Source organism: Protopterus annectens, chromosome 10.part0 (assembly GCF_019279795.1).
Source record: "Protopterus annectens isolate FY-2018-M chromosome 10.part0, PAN1.0, whole genome shotgun sequence".
Taxonomy (NCBI): domain Eukaryota; kingdom Metazoa; phylum Chordata; order Ceratodontiformes; family Protopteridae; genus Protopterus; species Protopterus annectens.
The window spans coordinates 1,248,489,713-1,248,514,217 of record NC_056744.1 but is presented as its reverse complement, the minus strand read 5'-3'; the positions used below and the strand labels follow the sequence as shown (position 1 = coordinate 1,248,514,217).

The following is a 24,505-nucleotide window of genomic DNA, read 5'->3' as shown; positions in this document are numbered from 1 at the left end:
GTTTGCTATTCGTATCAATAAGGTCCATATATTTCCCAAAGCAAGAGGTTAAAGATGGATGGTAGTTTGAAACTTCTTCAGTCACAGATGTAATATGTGGGATTCACATTATAAGCTCAAACTTCTGAAATCTCTACAGAATTGAGCCTATAAAGTAGAAAATCCAAATACTTGAAACTACACAATCACGAAGCCCTAAATCCCGAAACCGCAAAACCACGAAATTCAAACTCCCAACATTTTCAAACACCATTACAACACACATGCACACAACTAAATAAGCACACACACCTACCCTTATGATATGCACCTGCACCTCCCATGTGGGGGGCTGCACCCCCCTACACCCCCTTAACTCCAAGGTCACACTACATACACAAACCACCACCATACAAACCACATTCCTCTCACACACACACAGAGTAACAACACACACTCGCACACACTACAGCCCCTACCAAACAACCTTAAAACAAACACTTACCTGAATCCATGAGCACAGCGCAATAGAAACACCAATTCAAAATCTCCCACATTCGAGATTTTGAATTTCATGCTTCTGGGGTTGTGATCTTCCAATCCTTCCACTTTATGAACTCGAGATTTCAGTATTTCGAGCTTAAAAAGTGTTCCCAAATATGTGACTTATTCCAAATGTTAGTAACAATGCCACTATATAAAAATGTATTGTTTATTATAGTTTGTAGAGGGGCAAGAGAGTTCTATCTGGCACCATACTGATTTTTTTCATACTTTAAACCTTTGTGACTAATGACCTGACCGATCCAACTTCTAATGCTTGAGATGCTAATTTAACAGTAGTTTGGAAATCATTTATTCCAACACTATTCACCTGAACTAATAGCATTAGTGTTTCAATATACATTATATTTTTATTTTATTCTTGGCTATATTTTCCTCATAAATGGAGCAGCATTTAACAATTTACAAAAAAAAAAAAAAAACTTACTAATCCTATCTGGTCTGTTTTTTTGTCAAGGCTGATGGGATATTTCCTGTAACGTCTCCCCTTTTTTGTAAATTATTTCAGTTCTTCGGACCACCAAAAAGGTATAGTTTTCTTTTTATTATTACACTTTAATATTAACATTATCTTCAACACTCTGTGTTAACATGTTCCCTAAAGTTAGATAGCTATACTTACATGACTGATTGGTCGTATTAAGTATCTTGCATATTATCAGGTTTTATCAGTAGGATTATTGGAAATTAAGTGGGTCTTTATCCCAACAGTAACAAAGTTGCAATCTAAACAAACTGTTATACAAATTGTACGTACGTATTTACATAATCAGTAGCCAGATCTAAAAGTTTTAGGAGTACGATTTCTACCATTTGTAGTCCATGATATATTATGCTGGGAAACTTCTTGCTGAAAATGAATGCCAGTTTATATCATGGCAATTAAAGTCACCCAATAAAAATATTTCCACATCCTGTTAGGGTGTGGAACCTCTTTAAAATATTGCCAATATATTATACTATCTAACTTCAGATAACATAGATCATGGACATTAAAAGGTGAGCCATTAAACATTCTAATATGTTGAGTACTGAAGATGATGCAACACTTGTGTACAGGCAGGAGAACAATGCCACCTCTGAAGTAATCTCCAATACATTCAAATTTAACATAGTCCTGGAAAAACAAGTTTAGTATTCCACGGCTCAATAATTGTTAGTTTTATAGTCTTCGACATATAATGCATTAAGTTCACGATGCTTATTTCCCATATTGAAATATTAGCACTTTATAGATTTTACAGCTGAATTGGTCTCAACAATGATGTAGCAATAAAAAAGCTTTAGTGTCTCCGCAATAATGAGAGCAACAAAACCAGCATCATACTTAATGAAGATAGAGAAACATCCTGTGATCTTACACACATTTATCCCAGTAATGAGCCAGTGTGTGATAAACCTGGCATAACTGAAGCAACCAATTGCTAAAAGAATGAGTCTTGGAATACACAATCATTCTACCTGGGGAAAGGAATAATCTCACTTAAAATCAAATCACGACTACTACTCTCTGCCAGTTGTACAAAGTTTCAAATCAGCATTCTTCATATACAATTTAAGTAGCAAACAGATTAGTCCCCACATATAATTGTAAAAAGTAAACCCATAATACAATATAATCTAGAAAACTGCTCCTGTAAGTCACTTAGATAAAATAAGGATTCTGAAATGTACATAAATTACATAAACAAGGTAGTCACTCAATATTAAGATCTCTTTAGGAGTTAAAATTGAATCACTGTTGCTGATAAAAATTATCCAACATATCTTCCATATCACACATTTTAATGCTTTTCTTTATATGCTCAAGGTGCAGGTCCATAACTTCAATGTTCTAATTTCTAATTCTTTTAATATTCTGAGATTAAAAAAAATTAATTTTAGGCTACAACCCTATACTAATTTATTAATGGTTCAGTTTCAATCAGGTTTGTAAATATAGTCTTGAATGGACATAATTAACATGAGTATTAACTTTAGCCACATTTTAGTTACTACCCCAGGTGTGATAGCCACACTTTCAAGGGTTTCCAAGATATTATCCTCATCCATTTTCAATTGTCTCCTCTCCATTAATTTTTATGGCATCTTTAATTTCTGTTACAGTCTCACTCAAATTACTAGACAATGCATCTTCACTATCGTTACAGCTGCATGTTTATCCCCCCCACTTGTTTTGCATTTTCTCTATTTAGAAGTATTAAAGGAGTAGAAGTACTATTACTTGTATTTGAATGGTTTTCTTCGATCTCCTTTTAGTACTAAAGGCCACTACATAAAGTTAATAAGGCATTGCCTTCACCATGTATAACTGAAGCATCTCTGTTTTGTCTAGTAGTAATACATTTTGACTCAAACATGAAAACTAGAATTATATGAAATATCCAAAACTAAAAGCTTATGGTCAACCCAATTTAAAAATGTATTTATTTATAAATTCTGTAACAATCTTAAGAGCAGTTAATACACAGTGAATAACCATCAAATAATTTATAATCTAAAACAGACTGCAACAAGTAACTTAGTGCAGTTAGAACAAGACTATCAAAAAGTTAAATTTGATTTTATTAGTGCACCACATAATGAGCATTCTGCTTAGTTACTTTTCAGCAAGTCTTGCAAAACTCTGAATTCAAAGAATACATTTATTTTCATATCCCTAAAATAGCACATAAAAGATCCTAAAATCACTTACAAAGTAAGAATAAGTTTGTGCCACTATCCTATGCCAGCAAATATGCAACAGATGTAACCAATACCTATAGCCAGCACACCATGAAGTAAAATGCTTAAGAAATGTACAACATTAATAAGAAATGAAAGTTATGTGGCTAAATATAAAATACTGCCAGCCCACACAAAAAAGGGGGTGCACTTAGAAGTATACTAAATTAAATCAAAATAACACATCCTCACAAAGCATACTTGCAAAAAAATAAGATACAACTATTTAAACCTATGGATGACCGACCTTCATAAGCCCAAAATGTGATTGTCCAGGTTACTGTACTACAGGTCTCCCAGTATCACACACATACGTGCAAAGCACATCTTTGCATCTTCATGGCAATGCGAGAAGTGTCTGCTCGCCTCATGTCTTCTTGTATAAGGACACTATTTGTACTGTAACTGGAGAAAGTGATTGGTCAAGAGTCTTGCAAGCCCCAAAAACATTTGACAACTAAAAAAAAAAAGTGTTCCCCACATCTCAAAAAGATGGGGGAGAGCACACCAAGACAAATAGTGCTGTAAAGGGCAGAAGATGAAGTGCAGCTTGAGTGTACTACAGCCATTGCCATTAAATAATAGATAGCAATTGGCAATTTGCAGTACAATAAATCCAAAACTATTAGGCTGTGGTGTATGAAACACAAAATAGGATCATCATCAAACCACAATCTGTATTTTACATAAGGAGCTGTAGGACAATTAAAAGTAACGTTACAGACAGTCACTATGACCATCAAAAATAAAACAATCAGCAAACAGCAGCTAGCACCTAGCACCCATTTCTGACTTCTTCCTTATTTTTACGTATGTTAATTTTCTAAATAGAAGTTTAACTCTTTCAAAAAGGCAAGCAAATATAACCTAGTAAGTTATAATGATCAGTACTAAACAAAACTGAAACTCTCCTTCTACAGCAGCCAGGAGTGAATGTTATTCTTTATTAACTGGTAAAAACAAAAAAAACTGTTTAGGTTCCAATGAACAGGCGAGCAGCACTTAGTAATTTGTTTCTTGACATTTATTTTATTTTTCCTTTTGTTGACTGAGATAGTCCCACTAGGCTAGCAGCCTCCTTTCAGGGGAGACCCAAGGCGGTGTTTATTCAACTAGGGGAAATTTAGCCATCGGGAGAAATAGGTAGCTAGATGTCATGCCAGCTGAGCCAACACTAACTCAGGTAGACTGGATGAGATGTTCAACTGAGGCCCAAGGACAACACACTCAGGAGTGCAAAGCCCCTCATTCTGCACTAAAGTGCCAACAATTGGTGTACCAGATACAAGAATAGATCTCACAGCCTTTTTTGGAGTTAAGTCAAGCATGCAATCTGTTGCACTACAAAGTAAATGTTTTTCAAGAATGTATTATTCAAGAAACGCATATAGAAGCGGTGCACAAGCAGAAAAAATAAGAAAAATGGCACCTTTCAATTACAAGAGTATTTTGCTGTGTTGTACTGTGATGAGACAGCTGATGTGACATCAGACAAGCCAGGAAGGTGGCAGACAGATGCCAGTAGAAGGGGATGGATGTAGCATTCTCATACACTATAGCAGTAGCCAGCACACAAAGGCAAGGAAGGGTTATGGAGTACAACATCTGGCTGCAAAAGAGGACAAGGAGGAGGAACTAGTAAGAGTTTGGGGTGGGCAGCAGCAGACAGACAGGCAGGCAGTGCTTATAGGCACCATCTTAGCTTGGAAGGCTTACAGGTTTGATCATAGCCCAGAAAGGACAGTTGCAAGTAGTACTGGGTTGATCAACAATCTTGCCTTTAACCCAAATGAATGGTGTAGAGGAGGCTCACAGAAAAAGAGCAGGGAAAGTGCTTAGGTAGTGTATAAAAGATGGAAAAAAACAGCACAGAACAACCAAGGCCAACTCGTATCATCCAAAATACCAATAATTGGAGTACTGAACTCAAAGTGAAATCACCAAAAATAGACAGTGAAACAACTGACGGCTATAAAATCTAATACAGCAATATCTAAATAATGAAGTTCTAAAAATGGAAAGACAAATGATTGATAAATTATTAACAAACCATATTAACACTTTTATTTAGGTTACTGCCGCATTGGTGGGGTCCTTTTGGGTTTGGATGGGTTGGTTTATTCGGTTACTAACATATCATGGCAGAGTAGTATTGCTCTACAATTCAAAAAAACACCTATGAAGGAAGATTGGAATTACAAATAGTAATGTCTAGCATCACACAAACATAGGCAAGTGACAGGGGAGGTGGCATGGTACAGCTAGTTCAAGAAGTAAAGGGTGAAAAGATAGGAATAATCCAGAAAATGAAGGGCATAAGATGAGAGATCAGGGAGGAAAATGAAAACTAAAGCAGCACTAGATAAGGGAGTGATCGGGTTTGGAACATAGGTTAACTGCCCTGATATTTTAGCTGCATGAACATATTAAAGCTAGTATACTGATAACAAGGGAGATGTATCAAAGACTTGAAAAGAGAGTAAGTGAGTAGGGCAGAAGTTAGAAATACTCATTGGTAAGCTGAACCAGCCAGGAGCAAATGTTACAGAATAGTTGTTTACGACTTAAGTTTTTACAATAGAAAGAGTACATAACACTTATGCATTTCCAAGTGAAAAATAAGGTTGCTATTAAGAACAGCAAAAACTGGAAAGAAATCATTTATGCTACATTTGACTATGGGATAACCTGCTGAATTCAGGTAAACTTACCAAAACTTAATCTGCTAAATGTTTTCTTACCAGGTTTAATGATGGATTTCATTTCCTTCCATACACTGTACTGCAGAGGGCCCTTGTACATTCCTAGAGACAGATCACGGGTCACAACAGTTCTGATTTCCTTCTCCTTTTGGACATTTGTGAGCCTGTAGAATAATTCATACAGATAAGATCATTAAATATTGACAGAATCATTATTTAAATTTACTTACTTGCTTGCTTCCCGTTGTACCATGACCTATTTTTAGTCGAGAACTATGGTGCTCTTTACAAGATAGAAAAAGTTGCCCAGAACCCTGGGGGACTTCCTCTACTCTTTTTGAACAGAGGAAATGAATCACTCTCTGGAGATGCTATGTGGTGCCAGAGGTCTGCTGCTACAGATCGGGGGATTCCAAGATGGAGAAGTGCAGCAGAGATTAAGAAAAAGGAGCAGGTGAGAACTTACTGAAGGAAGGAGGAGAGAAAATACAAAATCAGAGGTTTGGAGGCACTGTTGATAAATTTGATGAACCAGGCAGATCCAAAAGAAAGAGGAAACAAGTGACCCAAAGTACTACAGGAGGAAGCAGAATTAGCACCAGGTGACGGGACAACACTGAAAGTATTCCAGCTGGTGGTATAGCCAGTTAAGAGTTTACCACTGTAGGGTTTTTTGTTCATAGAAAGAACTTATGCAGATGAAGTAAGGTGAGTAAGAATTGAAGGAGGAAATGGGTGAGGACAAAGTTAGTTTCTCAACAGCCACAGAGAAAATGTCTACTGGTAAAAATAAAAAGGAAAAAAAAAAGAGAGTGTGAACAGGTACGGTATTATGAACAGTATCATTTTGATACTAGGGTTTGATTGGACATTAAAGAACCAAGTGTATTAATTCACGTGTGATTGGAAATTCATCATGTGATACTGGAAAGCATTTGCTGGAAAAAGTGGAATTTGAAAAAGGAAACAGTAACACCATTGAAATCACTTCAGATCTTGCTAAAATTAAAATGTGTAATTCAGACCTAAAATGTGTAATTCAGACCTTCAGATATGGATAAGCATGACAAACTTTTCCCTTCAATATGTAGTAAGTGCATGAAGTTAGAAAAATGTGATGAAAAATGTATGGACTTGGGATTGGGAAGTGTGGGTAACAATGGACAAAGTATGGAAAAATACAACATATTTCAAATAAGAATTTGTTTGGTAATGGAACCAACCTAAAGCATTTTAGTAAGTAAATGATTTATAAAGTAAGCCAATGCAGTTCTGGATTGGCTATCCCATATTGGAAGAGGAAAGAGTAGATTAAGAGGAAAGCTCAGAAGAAAGGCTAATGTAAAAAAACATTACCACAGTAAATATGAATTTTATTTTGTACATAGTATCTATCGATAACTGTAAAGGTGTCAATACAATATAGTACAATATCCAGGGTGCGCAATGTTTTTTCAGTCACCTATGTTTCATTTGTTTTTTTGATTAAGTTTGTCCATGAATAGTGCCCAACAACTAAAAGATTTAAGGTAAATCTCTCAAGACTACCAAGCTTTTGGTTTCCAATTGTATTATATTTGTAATTACTTTTTAGGGTCAGTAGATGGTCCTCTATTGGGCATTTAAATTGTTAGTTGGCTTTTATATTTCACAAAGTGAACAAAACCGCTTTGATTTTAATTGTGGTGTAGAGATCGGAAATATATGAGTTGGATACCAAAACTAGTAACCTCTAGATCCAGACAAGTCATAGCCCCACTATACTCAACATGAATTAGGCCAATTATTGCATACATCTCGTCTGGGATGTATTTCACTAAACCCATCAAACTAGAAAGGCTCCAAGGGCTCTTAACTAAAGATCACTGGCTTAAAAGCCCTAAGGTACGAAAAAAAAAAAAAGACTGGAAACACTGTCCCTTTATTCGGATTATTATAAACTTCAGAGGCCTTGCCTTCTGATCCATCAAGGAACCAGCGTTCATAGATCTTTTTGTCTAAACAAATTGAATAGCACTACAAAATACATGAACAAGGCATCTATAAATTTTCGCCAGCAAATAGATAAAACGTGGAGAAATTGTAGGTTCATTTCACGTTGTCTCCTAGATATCCGGAGTAAACTCCTACTGCAATTTAAACAGCGCAGTAGATATTAAAACAGTAACTGGATGATTGGATGGGTATGCAGAAATTTACCTCTGGTTTTACTGGTCTGGCTCTCCTTAATGTGCTCTTGAAAAAGAGATTCAGTCTGAGGGAGGGTGCTGGTAAGGTTCACAGCACTCAAATGCCTTGTATTTCCTATGATCCAATAATGTAGCAGAGCCAGCAATCTAACAAAATTCACTACTGTCTTACGTTTATCAGTTTGGGTAACCATTTGAAATGTCAGGACCTGCTAGTGAGTCCTGAAACAGACTTCCCCCCCTCAAGGTATGGAGATCTCAGAAATGGTGGGTGCAGGAGGGCTTGCAAAAAGGCATTTAAAGAAGTGATCTTAGGAGATTTGCGTTTTCGGTCTTTTTTGGCTTGTCAGCACTTGGCTTTTTTGAATGCTGACATTTAAATGGGAAGGCATCAATTTTGGTTGTTCACTTCTCACATCTAGTGGAAGCTTTTCTGAAATTAAAAGTCTTTAGCTTGTATAGGACTTTTCACACAGACTATTCGCATCAGTTATTAAAGAGTGTAGTAAGAATAAAGTCACCTCTGAACAGTTTAAATATTCTAATTTATTAATTTTCTTATTACTTGGTTATCCACTTATGGGTTCACAAGTGAGAGTAACCAGCTCTTATAACAGCAATGGTTTTCATATACTTACTCTGCAGTTAGCCAGAAAAGCATACTAACCACTACCTGTATGCTTTGATCTTTCATTTGGGACCTGATAAATATATAGCATATTAATTTCTCATATAGAAAATATTAAGTCAGTATGGTAGCAGAGAATAAGTTTATAAAAAAATATGTACATGCAATGCGACTTACTTGTATATTTACATGACAATGGGAATAAAAATGCAGTAAATAGGAGTAGCATAGCTATGGCTGGGTGAGAGGTGTAACTGCACTAGATACAAAGTGTGTTGGGGGGCACATGATCAGCCAATCCCACTCTTTCGCAATACAGGCTTTAAGTACACAATACAATAGGCCTTGCTTCACTAATACAAAGTGCTAGCAGTAAAGACTGCACGGTTTATTCCCCGACAAATCTATTTTATAATAATAATTACAACATAATTAGATGCTACTTCCCACCTGGCCAAAACATCCCTCCACTAGAAAACCTCCTCAGCTGGTCTACCCACCATCTCCCCCCAAGAAACTATCATTTTAGGTGATTTCAATATTGACTGGCAATCCTGTTCTGGCAACCATCCAACCCATCATGTAAACCTTCATGGCTTCACCCAGCTAGTCCAGTCGCCAACCAGGATAAATAAAACTCCAGCAAGCACACTACCCTGGACTGGATACTAGTCAGTAAGAGATCCCAATCATATACAACAGGCTGCTTATCAGATAGCCTCAGTGATCACTCCCCAACATTCCTACTCAAAAATACCTATACCAAACTAAACCTGTCATCTACCGTCAAATACGTAAAAAACTAAACTTTAACCCACTCACATTCATCTCATCCCTCAAAGAATGTAACTGGCATCCTCTAAAGTACCTCAGCCTTGATGACGCAGTTGAATTTTTTAATACTACCTTCCTGTGCATCCTTAATTACCATGCCCCCATAAGACTTTCCAGAATCAAAGCACAACCCTCCCCATGGCTACAGAAAACCACAAAGTCAGAAATGAAACACAGGAATAAAGCCTGGGAGCACTGGCGCAAATCCAAAACCCCCTCAACTAGACAAATTCCTAGAACTACGCAATAGTCTCAAAAAGCTAATAAAACAGGACAAATTCCAATACTACCAGTCTGCCCTAGACTCCTCTCAACACAGCCCCAAACAATTCTGGTCCTCCATTAACTCCATCCTCCACCCAGGTAAAGTCAGTACCCCTCCTCCTAACATCCCTCACTCCTCAAAAAATATTGCTACCTCATTCACACAAACCATACTATCACTAGCTAAACACAACCCCCCCTCCCCTCCAACCCACACTTTCAACTAGTAATCTCCCCACTGCCTTCTCTTTTTCTCCTGTACCTACCTCCAACATAAAAAAACTCTAAACTTAAGCCCACCAGATTAGCAGCAGACAACCTCCCAAGTGAATACCTACAAATCTCACCTGATGCTCTGGCCTACCCAGTATCCATCTTGATTAACCGATCTCTGTCAGAAAGTTACGTTCCCGCACTGTGGAAAGCATCACATATAATGTATCACATATAATTCCCCTCCACAAAGGCGGACCCTCCACAGAACTAACCCAATTACCGTCCCATAGCTATTCCCTCTCCACTCTCCAAAATACTCGAGAGATTCATACACTCTCAGGTCTCAGACTACCTCCTTACTAACAACCTCCTTTCCAATACTCAGCATGGTTTCCGACCAAACTATAGCACCACCACTGCCTTACTCTCCTTTACTAACACTATCCTTCAGCATAAAAACAATGGCTCTCTCTCCTCTGCTACTTTCCTAGACCTATCTAAAGCATTGGACATGGTCCCACACAAACAACTTATCTCTGTCCTCAATAACCTATCCTTCTCACAAATCAGTCACCAACTGGTTTCAGAGTTACCTGTCTGACCGCCAACAATCAGTTGTATGGCAGAATGACACATCTCCAACTACCTGTCTCCATAGGGGTTCCCCAAGGATCCATCCTTGGACCCCTACTCTTCTCTGTTTTCACCAATAATCTAGCCTCTGCCACCAAACATGGCACACTCATACAATACGCAGATGACTCAACCATCATCTGCTCAGCCCAGTCCCTACCCAAACTGCAAAAAGTCACACAGGAAGCCTTTTCCTCTGTTGAAACTTGTTTATCCGATGCCCAATTAATACTCAACCCAAACAAAACTGAACTACTCATCTTCCAACCCACCAAACATACTCAAAACAACTCTCACTAACATCACAGCAAAAGACAACACTATATACCCAACTGAACACATCAAATTGCTAGGAGTGGAAATAGACAAACTAAAATTTGACATTCACATATCCTTGACCACAAAAAAAGTCCACAATAAACTAGGAGCGCTATACAGAAATAAGCAACTTCTCACCAAAGCAGCAAAGATTTCAATAGCAAATTCCCACCTCATCTCCACCCTACTTTATGCCTGTCCAATATATACCACCTAAGGCAATGCAATTTAAACAAGCTAGAGACCTGCTACAACAAAATCGCCAAATTCGTCACAGGGGCATCCTACCATAGTCACCACGGTCTCTCACTTGCTGAACTGGGCTGGCTTGAACTCCCTCACCTCCTTCAATGGTATCAACTCTCACTTGCCCACAAACTAGTAAATCATCCACTAAATGTCCCATCCCTCCAGAATCTACTCCAACCCTATCGCACCACCAGACCACTAAGATCCAGCAACAAAAATCACTTGCAAATAACTAAAGCCAATAACTCTGCTGGTGAAGCACTATTTCTCTTGCACCATAGCCAAATTATGGAACTCCCTTCCACCCACAATTACCTCCATACCATCATGCACCCACTTCAAAACTTTACTAAAAGCGCACCTAAAAACATGCTGGCTATACCCTTGCAACTCCCACTCTAATATCACCCTCCCGATCCAACCACTACCTTTCTTTCCACTCCACTAACTACCTTGATTATAGCAAGCTCAGATGCTCATAAGCCAGTACTTATTATTCAGCAGGAACTTCTTGTAACATTTGTTAATGTCCATTATGTACTTCACACAAAGATTCTAGTTGTCTACTGATGTACTATGTTCTTCATCTGTAAATATGTTTTAAGTAATTGCTATGTAAATTGTTAATCGCTATGTAATCCAATGTAACTACTGTCTATTTTAACTGTGGAGCTTTTCTCCCCGGGCCTCTGCTGAAAATGGACCTACATCCAGTCGGACACTCCCGGTCAACAAATATAAATAAATTTCCTTTGCTAAATTACAACAAACCCCCCCCCCCCCCAAAAAAAAAAAACACAAAACAAAAAGACAGATGCACATTGTTCCTTTGATACGATACATTGAGAAGCACCAGACTGACAAGGGAGACATGGGGATTATCTATTGTTCTATATTGTGCTTAACAGCAAAAGCACATTTGTTTAAAGGCTAACTTGAACAAAACCTACTGTTCACTTGACCACTATAGTATGCACTGATTACGTGTATTTTCTTGAGTTAATACAGTTTCAAATACCTGTAAGATACAGCTATTACAAAATGGTAAAATGAGTTCATTAATACAGTATGCAAGAAGCGATATGCAGGATATACACTTTCGGCTTTTTCCCCAATCTCCCAAATGTGTGACTGTTAGCTCTGGCCAACCATTTTGTATGTGCATAAAGTATTCTGAAGAGAAGTTGCATACTTTAGAAAAACAGTTTGTACATCAGTATAAAAAAAAAATTTCTGGCCAAGGAAGTGAATTCAGCATTCAGTTGCTGTTTGCATACTGAAAAAAAAAAAAAAATAGTACACTTTCCCTACCAACTTACCCTACAGTTACCTGCATACATACCACATGTTGCTGACCCTTACATTTGGTACCCTTTTTATATTACATACAAAAGAAAAAATAATGGCTAAAGAATTCTGGACTTCCCTTTTGCACCTTTAATACCCTCCAGGCCCATTGGTCCCCCATCCACAAGTTGTCATACCTCCGTCTACACTATTGTCCAGAAAGGTGGATCCCTGTCGAGATGACAGGTGCTCCCCAACTCCCGTCAAATAAATTTTTCCCCATGTTGGCCCAGCCAAAGCCTGCTCCAGCTTCAGCAAGTAGAAGAGGATCTTGGCCTCTTTTTAAAAGCAAGATGGGGCTCAACCATGGGCTTTCAATAATGCCATCTTACAAATTGCTTGTAAAACAGATTTAAATGAAGGGTAGAGAATAGGAGTGTGAACCATACCCTCTGAGGTGCGATATCAGTATGCCCAACTCATGTAGACAGATGAAGTAGTGCTTATGGAACTTTTAGCAGAGTCATGTTTGCTTTACTAACAGGAATGAAGTAATCATATGGACTATACTTTTTTTCTTGTTGCGCAAGACCTATTGCTTTAGTTACGTGAATGGAAAACTTTCAGCAATGCCTGCAGATGTGGTGACATTTCTGTGCTCCTGAATCTATGCAAAAGGCTGTCCCAATTTATTTTTTTGGGGCATCTATGCGGTTCATAGGCTCATAGAAAACTAGGCTGATTGTTTTAAGAGGCCTTACAAGCCTAGCCAATATAACCAGATTTTAACCAATGTAGACCCTGGGGGCAAGAGGATGACATGGATTTTTTCTGGAGTATTTTAGAAATTGCCTCCCTCCATAAGGGACACAGCACTTCCCCAGGTGTGAATATGTGATTCCCCATCTATCAATCTAAACTGTGATTGAAGGAGGACAGAGCAGGGTCCTGCTTAATGTAAACCGGATGCCTGTTCACAAGAATGCCTAATCTTTGACATCTGTCTCTCCAGCGTGTTTTTGTTGCTGACAAAGTTTAGATCCCAAGATCTGGTGACACTCTTGCTGTTTGACTTGCAGATGTGTAGCAGCTCCATTAGGGCTGGATTTGACTGCCTTGTAGGATAGCCATAGGTCACCCCTTATTAGTTTGTAGGATAGTCATAGTTTACACCCTGTATGTGTACCTAGTCAAATACATGCAAAGTGGTGCATTGTACTCTTATTGGACTAATGAAGGTAGAGTCCAGCAGAATAAATTTTCTTTGATCTGGATGCCATAAAATTATGCCACAGAAAGACTTCTTCACCACTGTGGACACATCGTGGTCAAAGTGCAGGCTACTATCTGTGTACCTAGATCACTCACCTCCAAATCTACTCTTGGACATTGATGGAATAAGTTTACAGGGGTAAATAAATCCCAAAGGGATATATATAATACATTCTATCGCATTTAGTTTTACGCCATAGTTTTACTCCATGGTTCTGGCATCAATCATTTGTCTGCTCTAGACCCTCCCTGAAGGATATTTACATTAAGGGATTTAATGGATTGCCCCATCTTGCAATCCGGGAACTGTCATTAAGGGATTTAATGGATTGCCCAATCTTGCAATCTGGAAACTGTCATCCAGAGGCCTTCCACATTAACCTTGACTTTGGATAAGTATATTTTGAACAGAAGTGGCCCCAGCAGTGTGCTCTGTGGCACACCACTAGTAACTGGCCTCTTGCTGGATCAGAATTTACCCACCATGTAGCCTGTCCATAACCCAATTGGCTATTCATCTGGTGATGTACAGATATATTCCCACTTTTTAGTTTATTTATAATACCCGAGTGGGGAACTGTCTCAAATGCATTGCCCAGGTTGAGGTATATGGTATGTACTGTTTCACCCTCATCCATGGCCTTGGTGACTTCTTCAAAAATCTGCCAGATTCCATAGTCATGACCTGCCAGTGACAAAGCTGAATTGGGTTGGGTCCATTGTTTGGAGGTCTCCTACGTCATTTATCAGGTCCACAATGATCCTTTCCATGGCCTTGCTTAGGAGACTTGTGGAACTTGGGAGTCTAACTTCCTGGGTCAGTAGATGGTCTCCCTTTATGCATATAATATAATATAATATATATGCACCAATACACCAATATAAACTTTACCTTCATCTACAAATTTATGGTAAAGTGTTCACAACTGTACTATGTTCATGTTTCACTGTTGCAGTCATTACATTTGGGTAGAGTCCCAAAGCTATGGTTGGGAGGCTGGAGCTAAACAGCATTAGGAGCGGCTATGAGGCCCTGCAGAACTGCGGTGGCAAAGCCTGCCCTAGATTTAGAGGCAAGTGGCAGATGATAATGCTTTGTAAAGGTATGCACTGAACTCCAAGTAGTAGCCTCTAAAATGTCTTTAGTCGGTACTCCCATGAGAAAAGTTGCTGAAGTGGCTGCAGCTCTGGTTGAATGTGGCCTAATGCCCTTAGGCACTGGCTTGCCATGTTGTGAATAGCAGAAACGAATGCAGTGGCCTATCCACTTTGAAATAGTCTGCTTGGAAATGGCCTTTCCTTGTGATCCTGCAGCATATGCCACTAGTAATTGCTCTGTCTTCCTGAAAACTTTGTCCAAATAGAATCTAAGCTGTCTGTGTACATCCAAAGAATGCAGAATTCTCTCCCCCTTGTTCTGTGGATTTGGATAAAAAGTTGGCAAATTAATAGTTTGGTTAAGGGCCACACTGGACACCACCTTAGGCATAAATGTTGGGTTTGTCCTCAGAGACCCTGTCTGGATAAAAAAATGATAAAGGTTCCACAGCCATGAGTGCCTGTAGCTCTGACACTCATCTTGCAGAAGTTATTGCTAGGAGCAGAGCTGTTTTCCAAGATAAAAACTTTATATCAGCAGTAGCAGCTGGCTCAAATGGAGGTAGGGTGCATTTTTCCAAGACATAATTGAGGTCCCATGCAGGTATTGGCGATCTCCTTGGAGGCCTTACATTTTTGGCTCCTCTGAGGTACTGCCTTAATAAAGGATGAGAAAAGATTGGTGGCTCTGTATTTTAATGAGTCGAAATGGCAGAGGCAAGAATTTTAATTTATGAAAAAGATAGGCCTTTGTCCAGCATTTCAGTTAAGTATTAAAAAATCTGAGGAATATTTGGTACAGCTGTATCAGTTCCTTGTGCCTGGTTCCAAGCACAAAATCTCTTCCATTTTCCAGCATAAGATTTCCTAGTACTAGGCCTTCTGGCTTCCAAAATGACATCCATCACAGCTTTACTGAGAGGTGTGCTTTGTATGGTTACATTATCCGCCATGCTGCCAGGTTTAGAGTCCTTAGTTGGCTGTGCAGGATCTGATTGTTTTGTTGGGACAGTAGATGAGGTATTTGAGGTAAGGTCCAGGCTGGGCACTGAGACAAGTTCCTTAAGATCGGATACCAGTACTGACGGGTCTGGAGCAATCAGTATCATTTTTGGTTTCTCCTGTCTGACCTTTAGGAGTACCTTGGGGAGGAGAGGCAGTGGAGGAAAGGAATATACTGACAGGTTTTTCCAGTTGAAAGAGAAGGCGTCCACTTTCCATGCTTGTCTGTGATAAGTCTTTGTGCAGAATCTTTAGTTGGTAGTTGTGAGGGGAGGCAAATAGATCTATGTCCGGGCATCCCTATTTCCTTATCATGCTGAAGACTTGTGGATCCAGCTGCCAGTCGTGGGGATCCATGAGGTTTCTGCTTAGTTCGTCTGCCAGAGTATTTTCCTTTCCTGGCAGGAATTGTGCCTGCAGATGAATTTGGCAAGTCAATGCTGTCCAACAAAGTCATGGCTAGTCTGCAGAGGGGGTAAGAATGTGTGCCCCCCTGCTTGTTTATATACCACACGACCGTGGTGTTCTGTCTTTATCAGTAGTTGTCCCGGATGAAGTAGGTCCTCGAAGGCTGTCAGGGCATTTTGAGCAGCTAGCATCTCTTTTTGACTGATATGTAGATGCATTTGGTTTGTGGACCAGGTGCCCTGAATGCATCTTCCTGCCATGTGGGCCCCCCCAGGCATAATCTGATGCATCCGTTGTTAGGTGCTGCCTGGCTGGGGGTAATGTGAATGGCTGTCCCTTGTTTTGGCAACAAGCCTTCGCCCAACATCGAAACTCCTGTTGCAGGCAAGGAATGAGAGTAATCATTGTTTCCAGGCTGTGGCAATGCTGCACCCAGACACTTTAGGTACCACTGAAGTTTCCTCATATGCAGTCTTGCATATGGAATTAGTAGGATGCAGGAAGCCATGAAGCCCAAAGCCTGCAGAATTTTTCTTGCAGATAACTGGGCCTTTGTTGCCAATGTTTTGAAATAGGTAGTCAGTTGCCTTTGTCTGGCGTGAGATAAGCCATCTGGGCAGTTGTATTTAAGCTTGCACCCAGGAATATTATCTCGAGAGGGTAGTAGTTTTGATTTCTTTTCATGGACTGTGTACCCTAGGCATGTTAAGTATTTTCACAAATACCAGATGCTGTCGCAGAATGTCCTTGTTCTCTGCTTGAATTAGGCAGTCGTCCAGATAAGGATATATTTGTATTCCTCTGTCTGCAGAAAGCAATTACTGGTGCTAGGCACTTTGTAAAGACCCTGGGCGCAGTAGATAAGCCAAAGGGCAGTGCAGAGAATTGGCAATGCATTGAGCCAGCCTTGAATCTGAGGCATCTTCTGCACGATTGCCTGATTGGGACATGCAGGTATGCCATTTAAGTCTAAAGTCACAAGCCAAGCCTTTTTGCCCAGCATGGGCAGAAGCTGCTGCAAGGTCAGCATTTTGAATTTTGGTATATCCAGGAATGTGTTTAGAATAGATAGTTCCAGTATTGGTCTCCAAGCTTTGTCCTTTCTGGGTACAAAGAACAGTCTTGAGTAAAATCCTTGTCCCTGCTCTTGCTGTGGTACCTGAATAGCCCCCATGTCCTCCATGAGGGATGAGACTTGTTTTTGTGCCTCTGCTCATTGATTTTTTGGGAGATCCGGCCAACCATTTGCCTTTGGCAGGGTATGAAAGTGAAACTTGCAGCCTTGTGACACTGTTTAGAACCCACTTGTCCTGGGTTATAATGTGCCAATTTTGAGAAAAAAAAGTGCTATTTTCCCCCAAGGGTGCTGCCATGGGATAAGTGTTTGGTGTAGGCAGGGGGGGATTGTTTCCTGTATGGTTGCGATTTGTCTTCTCCACTTTTGGAGGTAGAAGCACCTGTTTGCTTTGACCTGTATGAACCTTGCGCCTGGGATCTGCCTCTAGGGCATCTGGATCTGCCCCTTTGGGGTCTGTCTGACACTGGAAAGGACCAGTTCTTTGTAGGCCAGTGTCTACTAAACCTAGGTGGCTGTACTTGACAGTTTGCATAGATTTAGCTTTGTCCATTTTCTTTAACACCTCTTCTGCCTTAACACTAAAAGTATCACACTGTAAAGGTGCATCTAATAAATTGAACTTTGACATGATCAGGTAGACTTTGTTCCTTTAACCAAGCATGCCTCCTAATTACAGAGCACATAATTGCGGCCCTGCAGGAGGCCTCCAGAGAATCAAAAACCACATTGCAAAGTATGCCTTCCAACTTGTTCTACTGCATGCAATAAATCCTGCATTTCCTTGTTTTCTGCACATTCAGAATTTAACATTTTTTGTTTAAGCAATGTCATGACATGTTGCTGATATTTGAGCATATGAAACTGACAGTTTAAGGTCCTTATAGCCAAGGTAGCAGATGTGTAAACCTCCCCCCCCCATCTATCCAGTGCCCTAGAATCTGTCAGAGGGGGTAGGGTTTTTTTGCAGTGGAAGCCTTAACCCCTTTGGGACCCTGTGAAATAGTCTCTGGGTCTGCAGTAGGGTTTTTGAAAAGGAATTTATGAGAGAGTCAGGAACCCTGTAATATCAGTCAGGCTTAGCAGGAGCTGGAGGTAAGGAGTCAGGGGTCAGACTAGACTCTGAAAACATATCTACAATGTCTAACAGGTGGGATGGCTAGAGGCCTGTGTTGAGGTAGTAAAAGTCCCGGAGCCTCTTTTTAGATTCTGAAAAATCTTGGCTCTCCCAGTGGAAATGCTCCCTCATGGTGTGCAAGATTTCCCCAAAAGAATAGTCCTCAGGAGAAGCTGAAGGAATAGATTCTTCAGAATCAGAATCCTCATAGGGGGGGGAAGTGAATATTCCTGATCAGAAGAGGAATCAGAAGAAATAGAAACCTTATCTGAAGATTCATAGTCTGTTTCTTGCCTAGGCCTCTTATCAGGAGGGGGATGGGAACCCCTGATCAAGGTAATCAAGTCTTCGGCCATTTTGAGCATCTGTTTTTTGGCCATGGAGGCCTGTCCATGTGGCTCTCTAGTTTCTTTGTCTTTGAAGGTGCTTTAGTCTTTGCCTTTGAAGCTGAAGTCGGTTTAATGTATATAGATGTTTAGGTGGGAATACACCCTCAGAAGCCGGCGCCTGCTCAGCAGCTCCGGACCCATCTGAGGGAATAGTGTCTGGGGCTCCAATACCGTGAGTTTCTATTGGCATAGCAGACTCCACGTGGGAGTTGGTAGCGGCCTGCGACTCTAAAGTAGTGGGTGTCAGGGGCTGCGAAAGCACCTCACTGAGAACTGGCTTGGAAGTAGTCGGTTTTGGGCCTCTGTAGTCTATCCTTTTTTTTCTTTGCATTTTTTACATACTTCGGTAGTCTGATGTTTATCAGACAACATTTTATAATTAAATCTGCGCCCAAAATAGTTTAATGCAGAGTCATACAGATGCTTAATAGTGCGTTGTTTAAATATAGCACAAAACCAACAACTTGAAACGTCGTGGTCAGGGCCTAGGCAAAGAATACAGTAAGAATGAAAGTCCTTATGAGGTATTTGCTTTCCACAAGAAATACAATTAACTTTTTCTGAAATCGGTCTGGAGCAAGAAAAAAAGTTTCCCCAACGGGGTACTTAGCTTTAATGAAGACTTCGGATCTGAAACTCGAACACGTAAATCTCAGGAGTCGGCCGACCGGCACTTGCGAGCTGCTTCTGCTTTGGGCACCGCGCAACAAGAAAGACTGAAGAAAATGGCATCGGCTGCATCTTTCATACCCCTGATGACCGGACATCAGGGAAGAGGCAACAGCAACCGACGCAGGACCCAAGACTTTGGAATTCAGGCCGACTGAGGGCAACCTGCCAGCAGGATTACCCAAATGTAATGACTGCAACACTGAAACACGAAGAACATCTGTAACCTTCTGTTTATCCATCCTGGTAAGAAATCAGTGCGTCTCAATGGGGTCTCCTATGACCAGGATATTGGACCGTCAGGTGTTTTGCCTTACAGGCTTAGAAGTGGACACAATTAGATGTAGTTTTGTGTGTTGTGATGGGAATGGTCTTGTCTGTATGCATGCAGAGTTTGAGGACTGTGCCTGAAAGGCCTTTGATGTTTGGGTAAGTTACTGGTCAGCACCTTCAGATATAGCTGTGTGTGTTGCTTTGTGGGTGCAGTGAGTAATGCATGCGATTCACTGAACAGCATGTTTATTGCTTTTTGTCTCTGTATGTGACATCTAGCCTCCAGTGTCCATGTGTTGCTACATTTCTCACATACTATATTTGTCTGTTTGAGAATGAAATGGTTGCCAGTGAATATAAGGCAACTGTTGCATTACCTTAGGATGTCCATGTCCACCAAGCTGGATGCAGAGATTACAGGAGAAAGGAGAGAGAGAAAAAAAAATTGTCCATTCATGGTTGCAGGTCTTAATGGGTACTGGTGTCTTAATGAGCACTTGTAAAATTGGAGGGTGTTTATAACTGGACAAGGGAGGGATTCTTACCTGGTGTAATCTGCAGCTAACCTAACCAGCGATCCTGCCCAGTGCCCAAACCAGATGCTCTTGGAGCAGCAATAGTCCTGGGTATATATGCAAGGTAGACCTAAATAGTCTTAGCTAAATACATAAATGCTGCTCACCATCCATACTAGTTGCCCTGTAACAAGGACTGAGGCAGAGTTCCGAGGTGTTTTTATAATGAAATTCTGACTTCTGGTGATTGCGCATGCAAGGCACCAGTAACTGCCATTGCATGAACAGCATCTTTGTACAAATGTGAGGCTTACATACAAATTAGAAAAAAGTTTTACACCAACTATGCCCAAAGACAAATCAGGGAAGCACACAATGAGCTTTCCACTAGTAATTCCCAGCTCAGATAGCTGAAATCAGCCCTCGTCTGCCAAAGAGTTGCAGACTTTGACCCTCAATGTAAAATGACTGGTTTGGAGTCCAGTTAAGGAATCAGAAACAGCTGCCCAATTCTAATTAAAAAAACAATAGACACAATGTATTGCCATGCAGAACAGTAGCCCTTACAGCAGTTTGAAAATGCAGTTTTAATAAATAGGAGCTACAATAGCATGGACTTAAGGGTGGCAATATGTGTGGGCTTGTGATGCAGTCATTCTTAATGATTATGATTTTAAATGGTGTCCACTTTCAATCAGGTCTTTGATAGTACTTTATGATGGCATTTTATAAGTCTTAGGGAAGCAGTTCTAAATGTTGTTATACTGTATACATACCCCAAAGGTATGGCATAATCTACTGTCAGCGAGAGCTGCTACATGCTGGTGCACTCTGCTCCCTTCAACACAAACTCTACCACAAGAAACTTGGGTCATTTCAGTCTACTGAAATGCTATGGTGCAATTCAGAGAGCTCAGCTAACTTCATACTCACAGCAGCTTTGCAAAATCAGCTTCAATGACACCAACAGGCCTAAGTCCACCATATTCAACTGTGTTGAGCAGTGTTTGTCACAGTTTATGGACAGTGCATACAAATTAAAAGCAATGAGTTAATACTTTGAATTAGAAAAGCAGCAAGATTGGTACAATTCACTAAAATTAAATTTCCAGGATGACAGATTTACTGTTACTTGGATTTTTTAAAATGTTTAGAATCACTATTTTTGACAGCTGCATACAGGTTACTTCCTGGCCATTATAAAAGGGTTAGAAAAGTAGTACAACAACAGTATAAGAATGATTAGCATGGTTACAGTAACACATGTTACTAGATGCAGAGCAACAGATACCCATTAAAACAGTCAATACCACTTTGCCAATATCCACTACTAAACTGTTCGTTTTATGTGGGTGCTTTAATCAAAACCCTTAATCAATACTTTCAGGTTACAACATGCTGCAGAAACAGGAAGACACCAGAGACAACTTCACTTCTGACGAGAGCCACATCATAAATGATGCTCTCACATCTGGGAAACGTATGTTTGGTAAGAAGGGGGTGGGGTGGGGAGGCAGCCAAAGCATGGAATTAACAGCCAATATCAGTGCTGTAGGGAAAACTTCAAATTAGCACAGTGCAGGAAAATGCAAATGACCTGCTGGGATGTGCAATGATCAAAGCTAGGCAGAATGCAACTGCCTACAGCAACAGTGGTGGAAGTCCTCCCTCAGTCCAGCCATTCGCACCAGATAATGAATATCTTCTTTCCATAAGGCATGCTGACTACGACAGGTGGCGATGCCACATGAATCAGAGGGGGTGTGGACACCAGTACTTTCAGACCTCTGCGTCAGCCAGTGTGGTAGTCAAGGTCTGTGTACAAGTGGTGGCAATACTTCATGTTGTCATGTAGTAGCCAGGAGACGTGCATGTACAACTCATTTTCCATCACCAGGAATTGTATCATGAATTCAAGACAGTTCACATTGTTAAGTGTCTGTATCTTCCATTTATAGATATTAGAGGTCAGTTATGGCATCCCTCACAGGCTCAGCACCAACACACACTTCCACTCTGCCAGCACAAAAAGATTGACTTGAGAACAATGGCTGCCAACAATGCCATAACTCACAGCAGCATGCCATTGCCAAGTGCACTGGTAGGAACCCACCTGCTCCAGAGCAGTAAGTAACTCTAGACAATTAATCACACAAATCAAAGGATAACATACCATTGCAACCTGAAGAGGGGGAACACCACTTAAACACTTTCTTGTTCATAGGTGTATACTATGCCAACTACCACTGGGGCCTTTTTAAGCTTAGCCCTGCACCAAATATCTGATGATCTCTTAAGTGTCAACAGGGGCCTGGGGGATTTAAGATTTAGAGCTGCATGTGTCCATTTGAGACAAAAGGTGTCAAGTCAGGGTCAGATTTGCTGTTCCTCATCCAATTGTACAAGTACACTTGAATTGGATTAGGGAGGAACTACTTCACTTGAATAGGAGCCTGTTCCAGAGTAGTAGTCTTTGGTATACATTCATACCTATTTCTCTAGAATACCCTATTTATATCAGAAGTATTTAGAATGAGTAATTCTGGTGTCACCAGAGAAGTCCCATCAGGGTGGGGTCTAACATGTGCCTGGCAAACGAGGCATTATCTCCCATCAATAGCCTGTAGAGAATGGAATACAGGGATAGGGTTTTGAGGTTGTCTATATAGACATGTTCCTTACACCCTGTATTCTTTTAGTGAGGAACTGCTGCAGAAATTGTTGGATGTGCCTGATTAGGTTCAAAACAAAGGGGTCATTGTACTCAAGTCTGTTGAATGAATAAAATGGAACAATAACCTCCTTGGACCTACATAACATACTTTTGTTTATAAGTTGGACAACATAGAATGTCCCCACTACTTTACCCATGTGACAGTCAAAGGCTAGATTACGGTCTACATGTGTTCCAAATTCCATGACTAATGGGTCAACTAAGGGTGTGTTATGACACATACCTTGGTATTAAGTTCATGGCTCCAAAATTTTGTCCATCAGACCTTCCTAGAGAAAATTATTGTCAGTGGAGGAGTCTTTGACTGCTCCTAATTTCCAACTATCTGCAAATGTGGTCAGCCAGAGGGCCCTTGATGTTGACCTTTACTTCAGAGTAGAAGACGCAAAATGGAGCAGTCCCTAGACTGATCTCAGAAGAACTCTGCATGTGACCAGCCTCTTTGTACAGGTGGACTCCCTAATTCTAACTTCCTGGGTCCTGTCTGTAAGCCAGTTGACTATCCAGCAGGTGACAAAAGGTTTATAACCAACCTCTTGAGTTTGTTAATGCCAGAGAAGTGTATTGTCTCAAATGCCTAGACCAAGTCAGGGTCGGCAGTGCAAAACAGTTTGCCCTCATCCATTGCACCAGTTTGAATAGGCATAACCTGCCCTTTGTGAACCCAATCTGAGTTGGGACCACAGTCTTGGGGTTTCTCATGTAATTATTGATCATACTCATGATAATGCATTCTATGGCTTTGCATACAAGACTACGGAGACACAAGAGTCTTGTAGTTTCCAGGCTCTGTAGATGGTCTGCCTTTGTGCATAAGGATAATGGTTGGTGATCTGTATTTGTGAGGCATGAAGTCTGTTTGAAGGCTATGGTTAAACAGCGAACCCAGATGTCCTGATAGGTCATGTTTCATGCTATTTACAAGGCAGTCTGGGATATTGTATGGGCCAACTGATGGTGTTCTTCGTATTACAGAAAGCATTGAGGATCTGTTCCTAGAGATTGTAAAGGGAAGTTGCATTTGTGAATAAGAGCACTTTCAGGAAGACGCTACCATTTCAGAGTGGGAAGTACCCACCAAGATGCTTGTGCTAAGGGGTGGCAGGTAAAGGAATATGTCACAGCTGGCTTTGGAGACAAACAAGGCCTTCTCTGCCCAGCAGATGTGCCGTGACATTGATCTGCCTCAGAGAGCTAGAGATGATTAATGTACTGCAAGATATATGTAATATGACTACATGGGAATGGCAGAGGCCAGGGACAATGCCACGACTATCCTGATGCACAGTATGGTGGCACACACAAAACCCATATCCATGCACACACTAGTAAAAAGACTTGCCAAACTCGCACAGGAAACACAACT

At 40.4% G+C, this 24,505-nt stretch overlaps 1 protein-coding gene across 1 annotated transcript in view; it reads right to left on the bottom strand.

The window, feature by feature from the left end:
- The window catches only part of LOC122813572 (zinc-binding protein A33-like), a 284,268-nt gene that overhangs the window by 138,084 nt on the left and 121,679 nt on the right, over positions 1 to 24,505 (bottom strand). Inside the window, exon 5 of the mRNA XM_044085968.1 lies at positions 6,009 to 6,133. Coding sequence (XP_043941903.1) covers positions 6,009 to 6,133 — 125 coding nt within the window. The remainder of the gene's footprint in view (positions 1 to 6,008; positions 6,134 to 24,505) is intronic.